Genomic DNA, 19,775 nt, shown 5'->3' on the forward strand with positions numbered 1-19,775 from the left:
TGTGTGCAGGCTTGTTCTTGAAGACGAAGGAGCCCCTTAGGGTCAAAAAACTTTCAGCCCTCCTGTAAGTGTTAGCTGATTTGTGGTTTGGGCAGCATTTGGCCAGGCATTTTCCTTGGCTATATGTGCAAGTCCTCAGAGAAGTCTGTTGCTTCTCGTGCACCTTCAGACTGTCCTAAAGGCTCCTGAAACCCCGAGAAGGCTGAGCTCCATCCTGGACTCAGCTTGAGGTGCAGAGTCAACCGCAGCGTAACTTCTTCAGCAGGGAGCAGTTTGATTAAATGGCATTTCCTTGAGTGAGGGAGGGGAACATGGGGGAAAGGACCCAGTAGCCATTTGAGATGTAAAATTAAAATGAATTTTGGTCATTTTAATAAATATATATCAAGGAAATTTCACTTTACTACAACAACACATTAGTATACAAGCATCTAATATTTAAGCTTAAAACATCAAGTGTTTATCAAATATTGGAAAAGAGCAGACATTACTAGACTATCTGGATATAACACAAGAAAAATCATTTTTAAAAAATTGGTCCTTGTGGACAAATGTCTAAATGATGATCCTACTCATACACTGTATGAATGAGATCTATATTTAATATTATTATTAATAATAAAAAAAGCTTCTGTCTTGGAGAAATCAGGTGGGACTTATACTTTCTTTTTTTGTCATTCTTCACAATGATAACCCTTACAAACTTATCTGTTCCAACTCACCTGACCGCATAAAGGTTATCATTGGTTTACATCCTACTCTCTCTGTGGTCACTCTGGCTGGGGGTGAGCTTTTTCCTGTGACCACCAGGCTTACTCATGAAAACTGTCCATTTTGCAAACGAGGCTGCGGGGTGCACATGCCACCCAAAGTAACCGTTGTTCCGGAGGACTCTGGCTGAACCCGTGAAACCCAGAGCAGGAGGTTTCTGACCCAGAGACCTGGCTGACTCCAAGGCCAAGCTGGGTGCAGCCCAGGGCGGTGTCCCCCTGGGGACCCTCGTGCCCTGCGCCGAGCTGGCTGCTCCCCCAGCACAGAGGTGAATTTCACCCTTTGGACAAGAACCAAGCAGAGAAGATGTCATTTGAGTGCATGATGCTGTGGGAACAGGCAGCTATTATGAGTCAGCCATGGCTTGGATGTGGCTATTTTGCTGAGCACATCCTGCCAGTTGTTATGGGGACTGTGGGAACTAATTAATTTGGTGGATCCAAGACTCAAAATACTCTCGGTCCAAGCCCGACTAATGTCTTCTGGGCATTTTAAACAGCACGTTTTTGCAGATGGTCTACCTAGGGCTGACTAAATGTTGTCCTTAGCCACTGAAATCTCAGCTCATTTCTCCAAAATGTTCTTTTTTAAAATTAAACCCCTTACATTCATTCAGATAAAATCGTGTTTATCGCCACGTTATGGATTAACATTGTGCTTTTTGCTTTCCTTTCTTGTCTTTTTTAAATCAACGGCAAAAGTCATAGAAAACTCCCGCATGCTTTTGCAATCTAAGAGAGAGAAATTATGCGAAACAGAATAAAGTATAAAACATGCCACTGGTTCATGAACTTCATTATACGAAGAAGGAAAAAAAAGAGCCCCAGCAACAGACAGTTGCCATAGTAACACTCAAGCATCGAATGCTTGTTTACAAGAGACATCTCTCTATTGTTTCTTAAATCCCTTCCTAAGGATGGCAAATCAAAAAGCAATTGAGCATCAAAAAGGAAGAACAGAGATGTTTGAATAGGAAGTTGAACTCAGTACTTCAAAGGTTAAAGGTTTCTAATAATATTGATCCACCCTGTGGGTTTTTTTTTTTTCCTCTGTTTAGGTTAAATCCCTGCTGTATCACTGATTTATACTTAATTTTCACACTGGCAAAAATTAAGACAAAAAGTAAGGCACCAAAAAAAAACCTGCCCTGTATAACAACAAGCCTCATTAGTTATTACAGCCGAGGTGAAAACATGCAAGTACTTGAGCTGCATGTTGTGTTTCTGATCAAGATCCCATAAACAGGTTATTTCTTTATGCTATGTCCTATTTTGTCAGTTGAACAAGACGCTGAATCCAGGAATTCAAGAGTATCAGTACAAAACGTAAGGATGGTTTATTCCCAGTCCATGAAGACGGTCCTTTGTCAGAACAAATACTGAGTTACAAGGAGCACATCGCCCTTGCTGGTAGCATCAATTTGTTTACCAGACTTCTAATTCCTTGGTAAACATAATGGAGGTTCTTCTTAATTAATGGCAGACTTCTTGGGGGCGGGGATATATAAAACAATATGTTTTCCCCATCTGGCTGATTGGTATTTTCAGTAACGAAAGCTACACCATAGCTGTACAGACTACAGTGCTAAGCAGTAACACAACTGCGTTCTTTATGAAGTCTCCATATTTATAAATAGCCCGCTGATGCAGATCATAGAGACGCTTTACGCAATCTGCTCTCCAGTCATTTAGAACTACATGTAACGTTTGTGGCATGATTGTATCATTTGTAGAAAACTATAAAAAATCCATTCAAAATAAAAATTTGATAGACAAACGAACATGCTGCGCATGCTTCAACAGAGCAAGAAAGATGCCTCATATTTTACTTCCTTTGCTGCAGCACATTTTATTACTTGGTAAAGGTTCCTTTTTCCTTAAGGATTTTTTCCAAGATTCACTTATGTTGCTCTTGTCATTGCATCCAGTCTCAAAATAGTCATAAAATTTGCCTTTACACTCGAGAGCATGGGTGCCTCTTACAGGTTCACAGTTTAGGACGATGCTCTCTCGCTCAGGTTCATTACCTCCTTTCTCGTCATTAAATTTTGCCTTTTCCTGATTAGTGTGAGACCTGGCATTAGTGATGAATATTTCATTAGCAGGTATCTGGTCATCACTCCTGTAAGAAGGGGCACTGCCAATGTCATAATCCACCTGCTGGGAACAGCTTGGCAAAGAAATGGAGGGGGAGGAGGAGGAGGAGGAGGAGGAAGAGGAGGAAGAAGAGGAGGAAGTATTTTCTGTACTAGCATTAACAGAGTAGGGTAGATTTAAATAGTGACTGCCACACTCTTGATAGAAGCAGCACGTGTGGAGCTTCTCGTACTCCTCCTTTGCCATCCGAAGGCGTTTTCTGTACGGACAGTCCTGAGGCACAAACCACTCTTGTGGCGAGGTGCTGCTGAAGGAGCAGGCGGAGAAGCACCAGTTGTTCTGCATGATGATTTCTCCGTGGATTCTCTTCATTAGGTTGTTGATGAGGACGGATCTCCGCAGGTAGACTTCAGGATCATCAATGAATTTCAGCTTTTCCAAAGACATGTAAAGAATATGGGCCCGCTCCTCAAACACGGAGATTGTCTGAAAATGCAAAAGACAGAAGATATGGAGCTGAAGGCAACTGGTTTTGTTCCAGGCCAGGAGAAAGAAAATGAAGCAAAGTATTCCCCCTGCACTGCTACTTTTCCCATTCTCTTCCTGAGGTGCCTAAAACTGGCTTTTCATTTTTCACACCCATGTAGCCAGGGACCTGCTTCTTCTTGGCCACAGCATTCACCCAGGTTTAGGAAGTAAGCAGCTGAGCATTACACCCCAGAGGCAATCGCAAGGCACGAATCCAGGATGGGAGAGTGAGATCCAGATGCACACATCTGGCTCTTTATTTGCATTTGGGGTTAGAACATAAAATTGGTGTGCAGTTTTGCTCCAGTGATGGCTGGGGACTTTTTGAGGTAAATTGACCCAATTCCATCATCCCCTGTGGGGCTTCTACGAAGCTCGGAAGCCAAGTGAAGGTCCCCTCCTGCAGCCTCAGGGTTGGCAAGACACAGCCAGCAGCCCTCGCCTCACGCTGCAAGCGTCGGAGCATTTCATCCGCTGCCAGTGGAAGAGGCCCTCCAGCGAGGAGGTCGCCATTTGCCAAGCTCCCTTGCACTGCTCTTGTGTACAGAAGTGCAGGAAGGGAGGGAGGCAGGGAGAAACCCATCTCTCCAAGCATCCCAGCATCTGGAGAGCAGCTGTTGGCCTGCGTCCTACACCCTGCGCTCTACAGGACTGGTGGGAACGCAGATAGGCAGGGACAAGGTCAGGAAACGAGGCGAGGATAGGGATTTGCAGAAATCCTGGCTCGACGCCCACAGATTTGTTCTCCCTTCCATGGTCCTTCCAGGACTCCCTTTCTCAGCACTGGCAGCACGAGCAGGTTACTGCCCCCGGGAGGCCCCGGATTCTGCGCTGTAATCGCTACCCTGGGAATCAAAATAAGAGAGGGGGCAACGCATGCTACTGTAAGCACTATTAACTAATTTTCATTTTTAGTAAGAATCTGGTTTGCGTAGGAGGAGAGCAGCACAGCACAAAGAGAGACTGCTCTAAATCCCCCCCATCTGTGGCTTGATCATTCTTCCCTTTCCCACATGGTTACAGCATTTTTGCAGAGTGGAAGTCGTAGCTATGAGGACTGAAAGAGCTTAAAGCACAGCTGCTTTTCACATCCATTCAGCTCTCCTCAGCCCTCTAGCTCTTTCCACAGCCTGGTCCTGTCTGCAGGGCTTAGAAGCAGGCCAGTGCCTCGTAAAAACAAAAATGGGCCGTGTTTTCATGTGAGTTCACAGCTGAAGCTCCTCTTTGTTAGAGAGAGTAATTTTCTGTAATAAATGACTCATTTTAAATCATATTAAGCCTATTGGTTAATTTGCATCCTTTATACCTGCTGCAGCAATAGTCAGTGAAGCCATAAAAGCCTGGAGCAAACCAGTAAGCCTTGAACTGTGATCCTGCTGGAGATACATCCTGGAGGGTCACCAGTAGGAACAAGTTGTCAAAGGCTTTCTACTACAAACGTTTGCCAACAGCCCTCTGGAGAGGGGCCCTGGGGCCCTAGTGTCATACACTCTATGGGACAACGAATCTCAGAACATAACTCTTTCTTTACCGGGCAGTGGAGGTAAGAAATTCAAATAAATCTGGTGGGCATTCTCCCTTTCCCAGAGCTCAGTGTTGCAAAGTAGAAAACACACTTGTGTCAACCAGAAGAAACTGGTGACCCAGGGTTTCTGCCGCGATACACATCTACAACAGCACAAAACGATGTCTGGGACAGGTCTGTCTTATCAATGCCTCCACAATTGTTTTTTTATGCTGTTAGAAAGGGATAAGTAACTATTCCTCCTCTCCGCGAGGAAAATAATCACCGATACAAAAATCCAACAATCTAGCCAAGAAAAAAAATGGCTGAAATTGGAGAGCGATGTGACATGTGGGACACGCTCACTAACCAGAGCACATTTTTCAACACCCTCGGTGCTATTTGATCATCACTCTGGAAGCAGGCCGGGCACCTTCTGGAATTAACGGCGGGGCAGTTTTCCACCTTCCCGGTCAGGTACTTATTTCCAGCCAACACTACTTGTAGCTGAAAATTCTTTCAGCTACTCTAAGGTCCTTGGGAAGCGAGCTCAGCGTTACTGCCCGCTTCTCCCCTGTGGAAATCCCTCCAGGGAACAGGATCCCAGTGGGCAGACCTGCCCGCCCAGTGTCCACAGCAGGGACCAGGCGCTCTGTTCTCCCCACATCTCAGAAGGCCGCCTCTGCGACGCAGGGAAAGATAAGGTATAAACTCGCTCCGCATCTTGATCTGTTTTAGCTTTCTGTCTCTGGGGCTCTTGTGGTACCACCGCCCCCCATAAGCTGGGCATAAATCAGATTGTATGGCGGCCTCTCTGTCACCAGCAGTACTTGGGTAGCACCGGGCTGCCGTGGGCCAGGTACAATCCAGCAAGGTAAGGATGGGAACTCAAGGCACACGCTATCCTTAAGCACATCACTCTGGGCGTTCAGTTCCCTACAGGACTGAGCCCTTAATGAATGAGAGCATAAAATCTCTCATAAAAAAAGTTAGATTTCAATTTATGTATTCACTGGCCTGGGAAATGTTTGCCCTAATCCCTCCCCTGACAGCATTCATTAAAAAAAAAAAATATTCTTTCATTTACTAATCTGTTCTTTTGGAGTTATTAGCTTTTTAATAAACAGGATTAAATACTGAAGGAGCTTGTACTCGCTTTCCAAGTCATTCTATTTTTCTAGAGGATCTGTAACCCATTTGGGGTACATGGAACCTATTACTATTTTCTCCCCCGGAAAAAGTTTGGAATGAGTGGGGAATCGTGGGCCCTTTTTATTGATGTTCTTCCTTTCTGCTGTTCTCATGCTGTTATGGAGCTGTTTCTGTAAGCACGATATAAACCAGCTAAGAACAAAATAATCTGGAAAAAAAAGTTATTCTCAGCGTTTCCATTTACAGTTGTTACAAATGAAGAAGCAGCTTTGCTTCTTAAGCAATTCGATGACAATAAAACAATAAATGTGAACAAGTGACAACTATTCGTTTCTGAGCAAACAGCTGGATCTTTCTCCTAATTTCAGTGGAGTGTTTCAGCCTTCTGGAAATGGGTCAATCGAGTGTTACTAAGCATCTGAAACTCGGAGTAAAAATAATGACTATTAGAAAACATACTTTATGTGTACAGCTGCTGAGCGGTGGATGAAAATCCTCTTCTTCCACATATTTCCTTTTAAAGTATGTGATCTTGGATGTTGTTACAGGATTTGAAATTCCCCTGTAATGCGATCCTGCGGGTAATAAATCAGATATGACAAATGACATGCGGTTTGCCGGAGGTTCTCCAAACAAAATACTTTTCGTTTCCCTTCGCGCTACAGAACTCCACCGCGTATTTTCCCATCTATCGGCAGCGATCGGGAATAGACCCCTCACCTGACTCCGGCGCCGCTCGCCAGCCGGGGCCGCCGGCGCGGAGGGCTCCGGGAACCGGGGCGGCTCGGGGAACCGGGGCCCCCCTCCGCACGCTCGGCTTCGGCAAAACTTTCGCCCCGGCCGGCCGCGGGCGCCTTCCCCGGCGCTGCCCCCGCCGCCCGGGCGCGACGGCGCCCCGAGAGCCCCGCGCACCTGCGGCCCCGCCGCGCTCGCCCGTGGGGGAGCCCCCGCCTCCCGCCCGCCCCGACCCGCGGACAAACCCCCGTGTCCCCCCCGCGGGGCCGGGGGGCGCGGTGCCTACCTGCGGCGGGGGGCCCGGCGGCCGGCGGGGCCGGGGGGGCCGGCGGGGCCGGGGGCGACGGGGCCGGGGCGGCGGGGCCGGGGCGGCCGCAGCAGGGCGGCTGCCAGAGGGCGCGGTAGGCGGCGAGGTCGGCGGCTCCCTCGGCGGCGATGGGGCGGCCCAGCCGCTGCATGGGCAGCACCAGGGTCATCGCGGGCGCCGGCACCTGGAAGCGAAGCAGCGCGGTCAGCGCCCGGCGCCCCCTCACCTGCCCCCGGCGCCCCCTCACCTGCCCCCCGCCCCGCGGCGCCCCCCGGCGCTCCCGCCTCGGCCCGCACCAACTGCACGCGGATGTATCTCACACAGACACACCGGCGCTGGGTTGCGGGTTCTTTTTTTTTTTCCCCTTCTCACGGCAGGAACGAGACCGGAGCCCTCTCCCACAAAGGGCGCGGGGTCTCCAGCCCCGCGAGTTTGAGCGCGCTGCCCCCCCGCCGCGCCCCACACCCCGCCACCCCCCGGGCCCGCTCCCGCCGCCCCGTCGCCGTGGCCGGCCCGTCCCCGCGGCGCTCACACACCGGCACGGATCCGCTCACTCGCTTCCCATTCTCTGCCGGCGGTGCTGGCACGGCGCGCTCCGCACCGGCGGGGGTGCGAGTCTCTGCGTGTGCGTGTGTGTGTGTGTGTGCAGTGGGGGGGGTGTGCGTGTGTGTGTGTGTGTGTGTGTGCAGTGGGGTGTGCGTGTGTGGGAGAGCGAGCGAGCGCGCCCAGCAGTTGGGGATCGCGTTTCTTTCTTCTTTCTTCCCTCCCAACCGAAGCAGACAGCAGAGACTTAGGTAGTTGTTTCCACTAGCCCCGATCGGACTGAACTGGATCTGCCTCCAGTCAAAACACTGCGAGACTAAGACAGAAAATTGGCTCCGGTTTCAAGCCGTGAGTTGCAGTCCCACCGGAGCCAAGCACAACATCGGCGGAGCAGGCGGAATATTAAGCAGGAGCGGGGACTCCGGGGCCAGCGCCAGGCTGCGAGCTGCCTCCTGCCGCGACAGCAGGCGGGAGGGGAGGGGAGAGGAGGGGAGGGAGCAAACTTTCTGCGAGGGGCAAGGGATGAGTTCATAGTCACCTACTTCTTGGCAGAAGAGCGCGGAACAATGCGCCCAGACACGGCCCGGCCCCTCCCTCTCCTTCCTCCTCTTCCTCCTCCTCCTCTCTCCAAGAAAGCGGGACGCAGCTTCCCCTCGGTGCAGCCCCCCCGGAGGATGATGAGGGCCCGAGCGAGCAGCGGGAAGGAGGGGCCGCAGGTGGGCAGGTGGAATTTCAGCAATTGTTTGTGTTAGCAGCCCAGCGCTCTCTAACAAGAGGAAAAAATAAACCGCAGCAGAAGAGGGAGGAAAAATAAATCATTCACATCTGCCACTTGTTTTCTTAAATCCTGGAAGAATGCACAAGGCTGCTACTTTATGAAGAAACGGGCTTCCAGCGCGCGCTAACCCTCTGTTCCTTGGATGCGTGCGTGCGTGGCTCTGCCCCACACTCCTCAACGGGGCAGAAAATGGGAGGCGAAGGGGAACTCCACGGGCAGTTTGCCCTAGTAAAGGCCACCAGACCTCACGGCAATCATGCTGAAGGGTGCCTAAACCCCTTCCTCAGAATCGGTTCACTGGTCACGTGCTGCATATGGCCCTCAGCTCTTTTCTTGCAGTAGCCCATTACGGCCATCTTGCTTTTCCTGGGCAAAGAAACAATGACAGGGGCAAGGGCAAGCCACTCAACTGGCCCACTGGAAGCTATCCCTGACACAGACAATATAGATTATTTATTCCCCACACCTTTCGTTACCAGCTGAGTACCGACACATGGAAAGACCGGTCAAAACAACAAGTGGGTCAGTCTGCTGACCTAAGAACAGGGCCAAAAAATGGCCCAAGAACAAGCTAAAAACTCATATATTTTGTGGCTGAAAAGATTACGCCATCATTAGAAAGCACCCATGGACTCTTCTCATTAATCTGCATGGAGGAATCACTCACAGAGAGACATCAATCTTCTCGTGTTGGCATGATGTCAACACTCAGTGTTTGTCCTTAGAGAATAAGGGTTGGAAGAAGCTCACTGCTGCTTTGGGAAAGTCAGGATTTCTTTGCTCGTAATGAATTCAACATCTCTTTGTGGAATTTTTTATGCAGAGGTTTCGACTGTGCATTTTTTTTTACCATATTTCACCACAAATAGGTCTTTCTATGCTTAAGCAGAAACAGGGAAGGGAGGGAGGAAGGAAGGAAGGAAGGGAGGAAGGAAGGGAGGAAGGGAGGGAGTGTTGGGATGCCTTCTGCACCGTTCTCTTGATTTATCTTGAAAAACTGAGTTCTCTGGACAGCTAGTAAAGTAAATGAACTGATTCTGCAATTTACAACACGCAAAATTAATAGAGGCAGGCCAGTTAACTTCTATAAATGGCTACTGTCCATGCTCATTCTCCGTGTTTTCAAACTGTACAAAAACCAGGCATAAATAATAGAGCTTCCCTAGGAAAAAGAAAAAAAAACCACAAAAAAACCCAACCAGAAATCCAAAGCCCCAAACCAAGCTTGTAGGTCTCAGCATGTGTTACAAATCTGTCTAGGTGGTACTGAGATACAAAATAAGTCCCATTTTATAGTGAAGGAATTGCTTCAGCACACAGGAGCTGAGAACCAGGCTTTTAAAAGGGCTGTGACTCTAGGCATGCCCGTTGTTCCCATTTGATTTTTCAGAAGCACCAATTTCCAGCTGCTGCAAATGAGTGGGAAGGGAGCTGCGAGTACTCAGCACGTGGGAACAGTCAGCCTCCTCAAAGGTAAAGTTGGACATGGCAAAACTGAAAGCCTGAAGTACGAGATGGTATTTACTGCAAAAGTACTACCGGACCTGACTCCATAAACAGGACCTCTGGCATTGCTCCTGGAGAGCCAGCCTACTGTTTTTCCCCATTAAGGGTGGCAAAATCCACTCCAGAGTATCTTGCCAGAAGTCACGCAGCAAACCAGTGTCAGAGCCAGAAATAGAACCAGATCTCATCGTCCTCCAGCCGTAAGCCCAACCCATTTATATTACATTATCGTGTGCAATGGAGGGATTTCATCCAAAATCCCGTTTGTTTCAATGAGACTTTGCAGAACAGCACACGCATTGTTACATTTCCATTAACGCCACTGGAAATAAAGGATGAAAGATGTACATTTGAGCATACAATACATTTACTATACAAAATTACAGCAAAAGGTTGACACTTGGGGCTGGATTCAATTTTGAAAAATCCATTTGGGAGCCTTGTGTGGGCTTCAGTGGCATGGAAGCCAGGCACAGTTTTTTATTGAACCCAGCCCTCCATCCTTAGGCTACCACAATTTTTCCATTTTGTCAGCCAAATGCATGCAGTATGAGGACACCCTGAGGCATCTACAGCAGCCTGAAGGTTAAAATGTCAAACTTTTTCCGTATGCAGTTTTACACAGTAAGACTACTATACATTGCTCCGCTACTCCATTTGCTGGGGTTTTCACTCACTATTCCTCCAGAGCCATTATGATGTTAATGAGAGAACTGTAATGATGCCATTCACATTATAACAAGCCTGATGCGATGTCAGTGAAAAGGGCTCTTTATACAGTTCCAGAATGCCTCTAAAAACGCAAACTTAAATATAAAATGCCTGTGACAATAATGCTGCAGGTCTCACCAAGATCAATAAAGACAAGGGAATAGACTTAAGATGGCTATTCCATTCTTAACTCCTGGGTTTGTACCCAAGTACCGCAGCAGTTTCAGTCTTTATCATATATTCTGGAGCGTTTCCATTGTGTAACAACGTGATTTGAGGAGAGATTAGCGTTTCTTAACTGTACTGTACCATTGTTAACATCTGGATTGCAGGGCTTAGAAAACAAAATTGCCACAATTTTGGTAGCTGTTAGCTTTCTGGCGTTATAGAAAATTTACACTGCAGAAGCAATCAGGAATCCCACTGCACGAGCACTGCACGCAGGCTGTGCAGACCCACAGTCTAAGGAAGCAAGTGACAGCCAGAGAGAGGAAGGGGAAAGGCACAATCATCTACCCAGACTGGTGTACGTACATTAAAAACAATAAAAGCCAGCTATACCAGATGTAAACAATTCCAAGCTAACCTCATTGTAAAGTATCTTCTCTTTATGGTTGCTGCAACAAAGTTTGGTATCGCTAACTTAGCTGAGGGAGGCAGGGCATCATTCTGTGGGCAAGAGCATCGCAGAAGAGGGCATAAAGGCTCCCCTGGGAGCCGCAGATAAACGCACAAGCATCATTGGCAAAGAGAGCAGAGCCATACAGTAGGGACAATGGCGGAGGGACAACAGCTAAGACGGAGCTGTGACAGCCTAGCATGTGAAAATTAAAGACTAGATGCAGGCAAAGGAAGAAAGGCAGGAGACACATTGGCTCTGACCACAGCACTGGACGGGGAAGAGGATGTTGGGAGCTTATGTTTAAATAGATCAAACTGGCTGATATGTCACAAGTTCAAGGAGGAGGAAGTTACAGAGATGGGAGATAACAACGGCCTTGATTAAATTGATTATTGTCTGGATAGTTATGCATGGAGCTGTAGTAACGTTATGAATGAAGCTGTGGAAACACTGAATCACAGCACACTGGGGCAGCTCAATCACAGTAAATGAAAGCAGAGTCAAAGATGATCCCCGCACTCAGGGCTCTGGAGGCAAGGCAAGCAGCGAGGGTGCAAGAAGTGGAAAAGCATCTAGAATGGGCCATGTGGATTTAAACTGAAAATTGAACTTCCAAGAGACAGGCCACGGCTTGGGAGCAGACAGAGAGATCTCCTCCTTCTCTTGGTGATATAAAATAGCTGAGAACTGCTGCAGTGTCTCACCGTGCCCATGCAGAGTGGTCCCTGGTCTGCAGTGAGGGAGATGGTGAGCCACAAGCCGGAGACTGCAGGGAGGAGGCAGAGGAAAGAGGGGAATGAGGACAGGCGGCAGCGAGACAGTGCGGGCCCCAGGCAATGACGGTTTTCTGTTCCTTCAGCTGCACCTTGTATCAGAAACTTGTATAATACCGTCTAACATAAGCATGCTACAAGGGAGAAATTAAAGGGTTAAGGCTGGCTGAAATAACTAGACTGGTAGAACAACAGGTCTGTGTGCCAGCGGGGTCAATTCGGCTCTTCATCCTTCGGAGGTATAGATAAACTATATACCTGCCAAGTCTAGTGTTTTTCCCTGTATTTCTTGGCCTTCACTTCAGGGAATTTCAAGGAATCCACTGTTTTTTTATTTTTGCTTTCTTTTTGCCCCCCTTCTTTTTCTAGAGCTGGACTTACTGTTTGGTGGAAAGGGAATTAACTTGAAATCAGAAATTGATTTCTGTGTCAAGATGCAGCCCTTCCATGAAAGTGTTTCAAAAGTGTCTTCACTTAACTTCTGTCCTAATGTAGATTATACAACTCCAGATGCTTGAGTGTCTCTTTCTCAAGACAGAATTCCACACAAATATTTCTCTAACTTTCCTAATTCCCATGTGCTAATTTTTTTCTTTTAATACTTTTCAGTTGAATTCTTCCAGAAAGACTTTTTGGAGTTACTCTGTCCTAGTTTATCAGAGTCCCCTGATTTTCTTAGCATTTCTTCAGAGAAAAAAAATCTTACAAGTTCTTTTGAATTCTTAACAGTTGTACTTCCTCCTGCTTCTGGCTTCTGTGAAGCAGAACAAGAGGAGGTTTCTATATCGACAGAAAAGAGGTTTCCTCTTCTATTTCTTTGTAGGTATGTCACCTATCAGTAGCCTTGGTAGTCTATATGCAATGAACTATTAAATGGTGGTTCTAACAGAGTTTGTCCCAGAATTTATGCAAATATATGAAAATACAAGCAAATTTGCTTTTTTTTTTTTTTTTTTTTTTGGCCACAGGGCTCTGGCAGATATGAGAAAAGGTGACATCAAGTTTACTGCAGCCATCTCCTGAAGGCTGTTTCGCCTGCCTGCTCTGGGAGAACAATAAAGCCCCATGGTATTTATTTCAGTAAGCATAAATATTTTTTCCAGTGTTCTGAGCCAAAACGTCTCATATGCTCTCTGCCTCCACCCCGCTGGTGGCTGCGTGGCCCTGCTAGACATATAAAGCTCTGTCCAGGATCCACTTAGCTCAGTGGGAGTTTAGTTTGCAAAACACTCCAGTATCCTGAGGGTAAAAGGTGCTCCTATTGCTGCAAACTATAACTGACAGTATTTCTGATTAGTTAACCTTTGTAATGGGTTTTGACACTGAATAGGTGCTAGATGTTGTTATTGGGACTGAGGTCAGAGAGAAAAAGGGGTCCCAGCAGTCAGGCAGGGCTGTGAAAAAGCAAAGCCCTTCTGTTACATACGGAGACTTCCCAAATCACAAGGCAGTTCTCGTGACTTGTTCTTTAAAAGAGGTACCAATTAAAACTGCTTCCCCACTTAACTTTCACTCCGGTGCAGCAGCACATGCATGTCACTGGCACCGTAAATTAGATGGTTTATGAGGTTAATTATATTGCCTTCTTCACTTTTTGTCTGCTGAAGAAAGTAAACAAAACAAACAAAAAAGTGTTTTGGAACAAAGAGCAAGTTGTCTTCCACTTTGCTGTGTGCTACTTTCCACGAAGAATGAGAGCTATTATTATTCTTTTACAAGTTTCCTTCTAAGGGAAATAAACACCAAAGGTAGGATTCCAAGGAAATGACTCACAAATATTGGCAACAGGCTCTGAAAATTGGATCCAGTCTTTGCAAAAGCCTTTAGCAGAATACTAACCCCTCTTATTGCAAAATAAACTTTTCCCAGACGAGCTGCACATCAGCTCTGCGCGTGTGCGTGCGCATGTGTGTGTGTGTTGGGAAGCCGAGAAGGGAACAGAACCCATTTCTCACGTCTCCCCCTCTTCCCTCCGGGGCACCGCTTCTGATGCCATTTTTAGCTGGAAGCTGGAAATCTTTAATAACCGACTGAGTCATCCTCGGGAGAGGGAGGGAAAGGGATGCGCCTCACCTTGCCGAGCAGCGTGCTGCCCGCTGGCCATCCTCGCCTACAGAGACCCCCAGGAGAGCTGGGCCGGGCGGCCAATTTACTACAAGCCGATCTACAAGAGCTGGCAGGAACCTTTATCCTACAGCTGTAAAAATGAGGGGCAGAGTGGGGAAGGGATTTTTTTTTTTTTCCATTCCCCTGACAATGCATTGAATTCAGCAGGGCATCAGCCTCTAATAATCTGTTTTCAGTCACTGAGTTACCTTTTCAGATGTGCAGAAGGTAACCATGCACCGTGACTCATATTTTATTTCTTAATCAGGAACCCCAGGAACCAGGAATGCAGACATTGAAAAATCAGACAGCTGAGCAAAATCAGTGTGGCAGGATTACCATCTGCAAACAGAACAACCTACTTTGCATATTTATTTCTCAGCTGTTTAAAATTTTGAATCATAAATGCATATTCTCTATCACTTGTAATGCACACGTTCTAAAATGCTCATGCTCTCTCATGTTGGTTTGGGGGGTTTGTTTGTTTGTTTTGTTTTTGACGATGTAAATCTGGTTAGACAAGAGCGACAAAAATTGCAAACCTTACACTGGATTCCTTTGTCGCTTGGTTCTACTTAGACAAGCCTTTTAAATGAAAGAAGCTGGTCCCCTTATTCATTTCCTTTGCAAATTCCTATTTAACCACTCCAAATCGAGATGAAACAAACGGGGATGCTGGTCCAGAGTCAGATTTTTTTTAGAAAGTCCCTTTACAGCGTGCCTAAAACCGATTGGCAGCCAAGTACCTACTTAAGACGCTAAAGGTTGCATTAGTGGAAGTTTTGCGTCTGGTTCAAGGTCTCCAGCATTGCCAGGTAGTTTCTAAAGCCTGTAATTCACTAAGTGCCCAACAGACACTTCTTCCAACAGGACCTCTAAGTAGGACTGATGTTTATATAGACTGTCTGAGACATCTGAATTGTGCTGAACTCCAGCCATCGCTCAACCAGTTATAACCAGCTGTCAGGGTTGGAAAGAAAACCAGGATAAACCAGTGTGGTGTCGCCTTCCTGAATCTGCTGGCAGGGTGGCACAGCAAGCTGGGAGGTAGGAGCTCCTCGGACCCCACCTCACTGCAGTGTTAATGGGTGAATTTTAATCTCCGTAATTGCACGGCAGTCATTTTAGTGACACGAAGAAGGGATCAGCTGGGAAGTGGCGGCTGCTGCAGGGAAGGAGATGCAGAGGGACAAACACCAAGGCAAGGAGGGGGAGAAACAGGAACAAGAGTGGAAAGAGGGAAGAAAGGCAAAAAGTAGCAGAGTCTTGTTACTCCCCAGGCTTTTCATCCTGTAATCTGTGGACTTCATGAAGGAGAAGAAACGACCCATCACTAGGAATAAATTCATTATGCTAGCACATGATAGAAAACACGTCGTTATGTATTTTTTTGCCAAGTTGAACCAGATGATCCTCGAGGTCCCTTCCAACCTGGTATTCCATGATTATCCACAAGCAAAAATCACAATAATCAATTGGCCTACACCCATTCTCAGCCTCTTGCAGTGTCAGCTTTTCCCGTTTTCCGGAAGCCCCCCCGAGATGGCCACAGCAGCTGCAGCCGTGTGAGGCCAGCCAGGATCTGATCCCACTCAGGCACTGCCGCTTCTCCCCCTCACTGCTCTGCAAAGACTGAACGAGTGGAAAGAGCACGGTCCCGCCATCTGGGTGGAAGTGCCCGCAGGAAGCATCTTCCTAGGGAGAGATACTGGGAATCGCTCTCATGTATTTTGTAAAGGTTAGGAAGAATACGTTTAGTTACAGGATAAAGGTCTCCGAGCTGCAACAGCATGGGAAGTCTGCGGTGAGGAGCTGGGAAGGGAAGAGATGGGAGAGAGCCCACTGTCGTATGGGATATAAGGGGTTGATTTAAAAAACAGAATTTAATATGCTTTCTTTTCATAATAAATGTTTGCAATGCACATAAAATAAATCAGAAAAAGAGAAATGTCTAAATAATGAAAAGATTATAAAATTATGATACCGGTTCTGTTGAGCATCCATTTTTTTATGCATGACATAGCTCATGAGGCAACTGGGCAGCACAAATGGCCTGTAATTGGTAAGAGACACTTTTGGCAGGAATGGATTAGTCGTTGACCTCTGCGCATTGGGGACACCTTCCCAAAATCAGGCTTTCTGGGGTAGCATTACAAATTTCAGTGTTAAGACAAAATATTATATTTTGATGCAGAACTTCATATTTGAATGAATTATGGGCTTCTTTGAGACTTACAGCATTCGGATTCACTCTTACTAACATGACTCTGTCCATTCATTTCTCAGTCTCTTTGTCTGTGTCCCTGTTTTCAGACTCCAACATTTATCATCTATAAAAGCAAGCAAACAAAAAAAAGATCAATTTTATCAAAATGTAGAAGGCTTAATTTGTATTTCAATTTACAATGCAGACCCAAAAAGACTAAGTTTTTTAAAAATAAAATGCTTTAAGTTCAGTTTTTACTCTAAGTCCAGCCTATTGATTTAATGGCTAAGGAAAAGTCACCTCAGAACCAGGGAAAAGTACCAGAAAATACTTGTATCATAAAATGATTATGTAACCAAGGAAAGTGAGGGAAAAAAAGAAATCTTGTACAGACAAAATTGAGGTGATGAAAGCAGCTGAGGTAATGAGAGAGTTTATATAAGCAGCTCACAGACGTTTATAAAAAAAGCATTCCTCTGCACAATTTGTCATTGCACAAGTGGAGACGTAGATTCTATGATTTCCACTGTCCTTGGGCCGATAATATTCTGCTAAGATCTGCATTCAATTATTTAGCTGGTGCTACAGAAAGTGATTATTCCTTTTACTTGAACAGTAGCATCAAAAACTTGAAGTTATTCTGAGAATTAATTTTCATTTAGAGAACTGTTTTGAGGCATATGTCCTCATCAAGGCTGGGACTCGTAGCTCTCTGATCTACACAAGTGGTTCTTCCTTTAGCACTGGAAGCTGGTCTTTATTAGTACTTCATTTTTCAGGAGTACTTCTACTGCCACAAGTAGGGACTATTTATAAGGATAGCGTCGTCCAACGAGGATGATGTTGCCAGGGACCAGGAAGGGCCACGTGTCCTGGAGGAGTCTCCTGTACATGGTCCCAGCAGAAGGAGCAGATGAGGGTCTGGAGAAGGGGAACGCACAGGTGCATTCAAGCTAGAGCAACCCAGCTCTCTGCAGGAAGCTACCCCTCAGCTTCAGGTGAAAGGAGGGCAGGTAACCAAATGCTGGGCCCAGCAATGAGGAAGAGGATTTACCTTCCTCTCTCATAGACCTGGGTCGTGTCTCATGTCCTAAAAGGAAGACAGTGTTGATGTGTGGGAGGGACAGCATTTTAAGAACAGGACCTGGTGCAACAGCAACTACCCAAAGCCACTCCTGCTTGCCTGCTCCAAAACCCCCATGTAGCTACTGCACAGCTGTATCAACCCTCTTACTTATCCATATGGCGTGTGCTGGACTACATCTAAGCTCCAAGCAATTGCTTTAGTTTAAACAAACCTATGCAGCAGTATGCATGATTTCACTGAAATACACTATTCCTCAAGTTTCAAAAAGCAGAAGGAGGAAGATATGGGGAAGCACTTGTGTATTCCTTTATATTTTCACATTGTGTACAGTATCTTGATACTCACTCCAGTGCTCATATCCACTTTCACCTTCATCTCCAGCAGCAATAGCAAAGGCATTGTATATCCAGTCCTTCTCAAGCAAGCACTCTGGAGCTGAACTGGGACTTTTTTTGCTGAAAGGAGAGAGATTTTTAAACTTCACTATCAGTTCATCCATCAAACCACAAAGAAAAACTGAATAATGATCAGCTCCAATTCAATTATTCAGTTGGTTCATTTTTGTCATTGCAATGAAATTGCAATATGAACTCTGAAATAAAATTGAGATCTCATGTTAAATCTCTGAAGTATTTTTTAGCTCCAGCTTCGCTGCTGCTCCATAATAATGAGTTAAAGATTCATTTCCTTCCCATGTCTACTTCTGCCCAGCGCATTCTTGTTTGCCATCCCTCTCTGTTATGCATGCTCTCTGCTTTTCACAAAAGGAGGAAAAGACTTTCCTCTCCCTGCTTCCAAGGACCAGACGGTGCCAGCCCAGCTCCCACTGAACAGTTCCTCAAGCTCACCTCACTCCATGAATAGTTTCACTGAGCGCAGTGGGACTACTCAGCCTCAATAAAGCTGGCAGAACCTGGCCCTGAGAAGAAAGGTCCAATCAGTCCAAAGACAAAAAACAAGCTCACAGCAACATCGCAGGGTACAGCTCTGAGAGGCACCAGCCCAGCTTGAGTACAGCCAGAAGCAAGGTGCCAAGTTTCTGTTACAGCCTGGGAGAAGTTTGTGCAAGGTTACTGGAGGATTACACAGAACTGGAAGGGTGATTCGCTGGCGATAGGATGCTCAAGCAATTTATTATTATGAGCTAGGGAAATACACCCCAGTTGTCTTTAATAGGAGTACATCGCAACCTCTGAAGGATATATCATCTTAAAAAAGAAATCCCAACAGCTAAAAATGTGGATGCTGAGAAATGTACCATTCAATTACTAAGTAAATTATATGAGCCTCCTGTGTGTGGTTCTGCTCTCAAAAAGCATTAGCAGCTTCCTACTACTTTACAGCAATGAAAGCAATTTCTTCACTTAGAAAAGCACAGTAAATCAGAAATAAAAGGTCCTCAAGAAAAATATCTCAGCAGCAATTCCTAATCTAACGGGCACAAAAGGAGTTAAAAAACAGCAGAGCATAGCCAACGATTGAGAAATAAATCGGTAGGAGAAATTAGTCTGGGAGCCAAAGTGGGTCACAGTAAGTTAAACCGTAGACTGTGTTTGTTGTCTGAAATTATTCCAAAAGCAAAATTATTCCAAGAGAGAAGGATAAATATCCTTGAATAATCCAAACCAAAAATCAAATATAAAAGCAAGAATATTATTTAGTTGGATTCCAAGTCCATGTCATCTTGAAGGAATTAACCACTCGCCCAGGTTTTGCTCTCTATTTGTTTCTAAGTATGGAGGCTGGAGAGGAAAGCATTAGGAGAATGCAGGGAATCTCAGGCAGGGCACTAAAATTAAGTTTCTTATTCAGTTTACATATTGTATGTTTTTAAATACAGATGATTTTGCCTCTCAAAATCTGATCTGGTTAATACAGAACATATACTATGTTTCATAGCACTAAAAGTCCAAAGTTAAATATATAAATTTGAGTGCAGATTTTAGAATTGGGGGTCACTCTCAGGGCCACTGTACATTGCAGTAGGGTATTGGTTAGCCTGTCTCATTCACCTGGTACCACTTTAGCAATTCCACACACAGGTGTAAACATTGAGGCTTTTAATAATTCCAGAGTATGTAATGATACTTGGTATGTCAGGTCCTTCTGTGCCTGTGTGCTAGGAACTACACACCCACTATGAGGATAAAAACATAAGTAAATGCATAGTTAAAGAAGGAACAAACAACTCTTTATCTCTGCTAGTTTAGCAAGAATTTAGCTTTAACAGGTAACATTACAAAACCTAAATGAATGGATTTGCTCTTTACTCATTCTCATCAGTGAAAGCGACCAAGCTAGTTACCTACCATTGCTTCTCTGGGGCCATCCTGGTGCAAGGCAGCATAAG

At 45.9% G+C, this 19,775-nt stretch overlaps 1 protein-coding gene across 1 annotated transcript; it reads right to left on the reverse strand.

The window, feature by feature from the left end:
* Positions 1–344: 344 nt before the first annotated feature.
* Positions 345–7,925, reverse strand: SERTAD4 (SERTA domain containing 4). Its single transcript, XM_074820640.1, has 4 exons — positions 7,630–7,925; positions 7,073–7,277; positions 6,511–6,626; positions 345–3,353 (listed from the first exon to the last, which is right to left on the reverse strand). Exons 2-4 carry the CDS (start codon positions 7,260–7,262, stop codon positions 2,589–2,591), a joined length of 1,071 nt encoding a protein of 356 aa, XP_074676741.1. The 5' UTR covers positions 7,263–7,277; positions 7,630–7,925; the 3' UTR covers positions 345–2,588.
* Between the last annotated feature and the right edge of the window lie 11,850 nt (positions 7,926–19,775).

This window comes from Strix aluco, chromosome 3 (genome assembly GCF_031877795.1).
Source record: "Strix aluco isolate bStrAlu1 chromosome 3, bStrAlu1.hap1, whole genome shotgun sequence".
Lineage (NCBI taxonomy): Eukaryota > Metazoa > Chordata > Aves > Strigiformes > Strigidae > Strix > Strix aluco.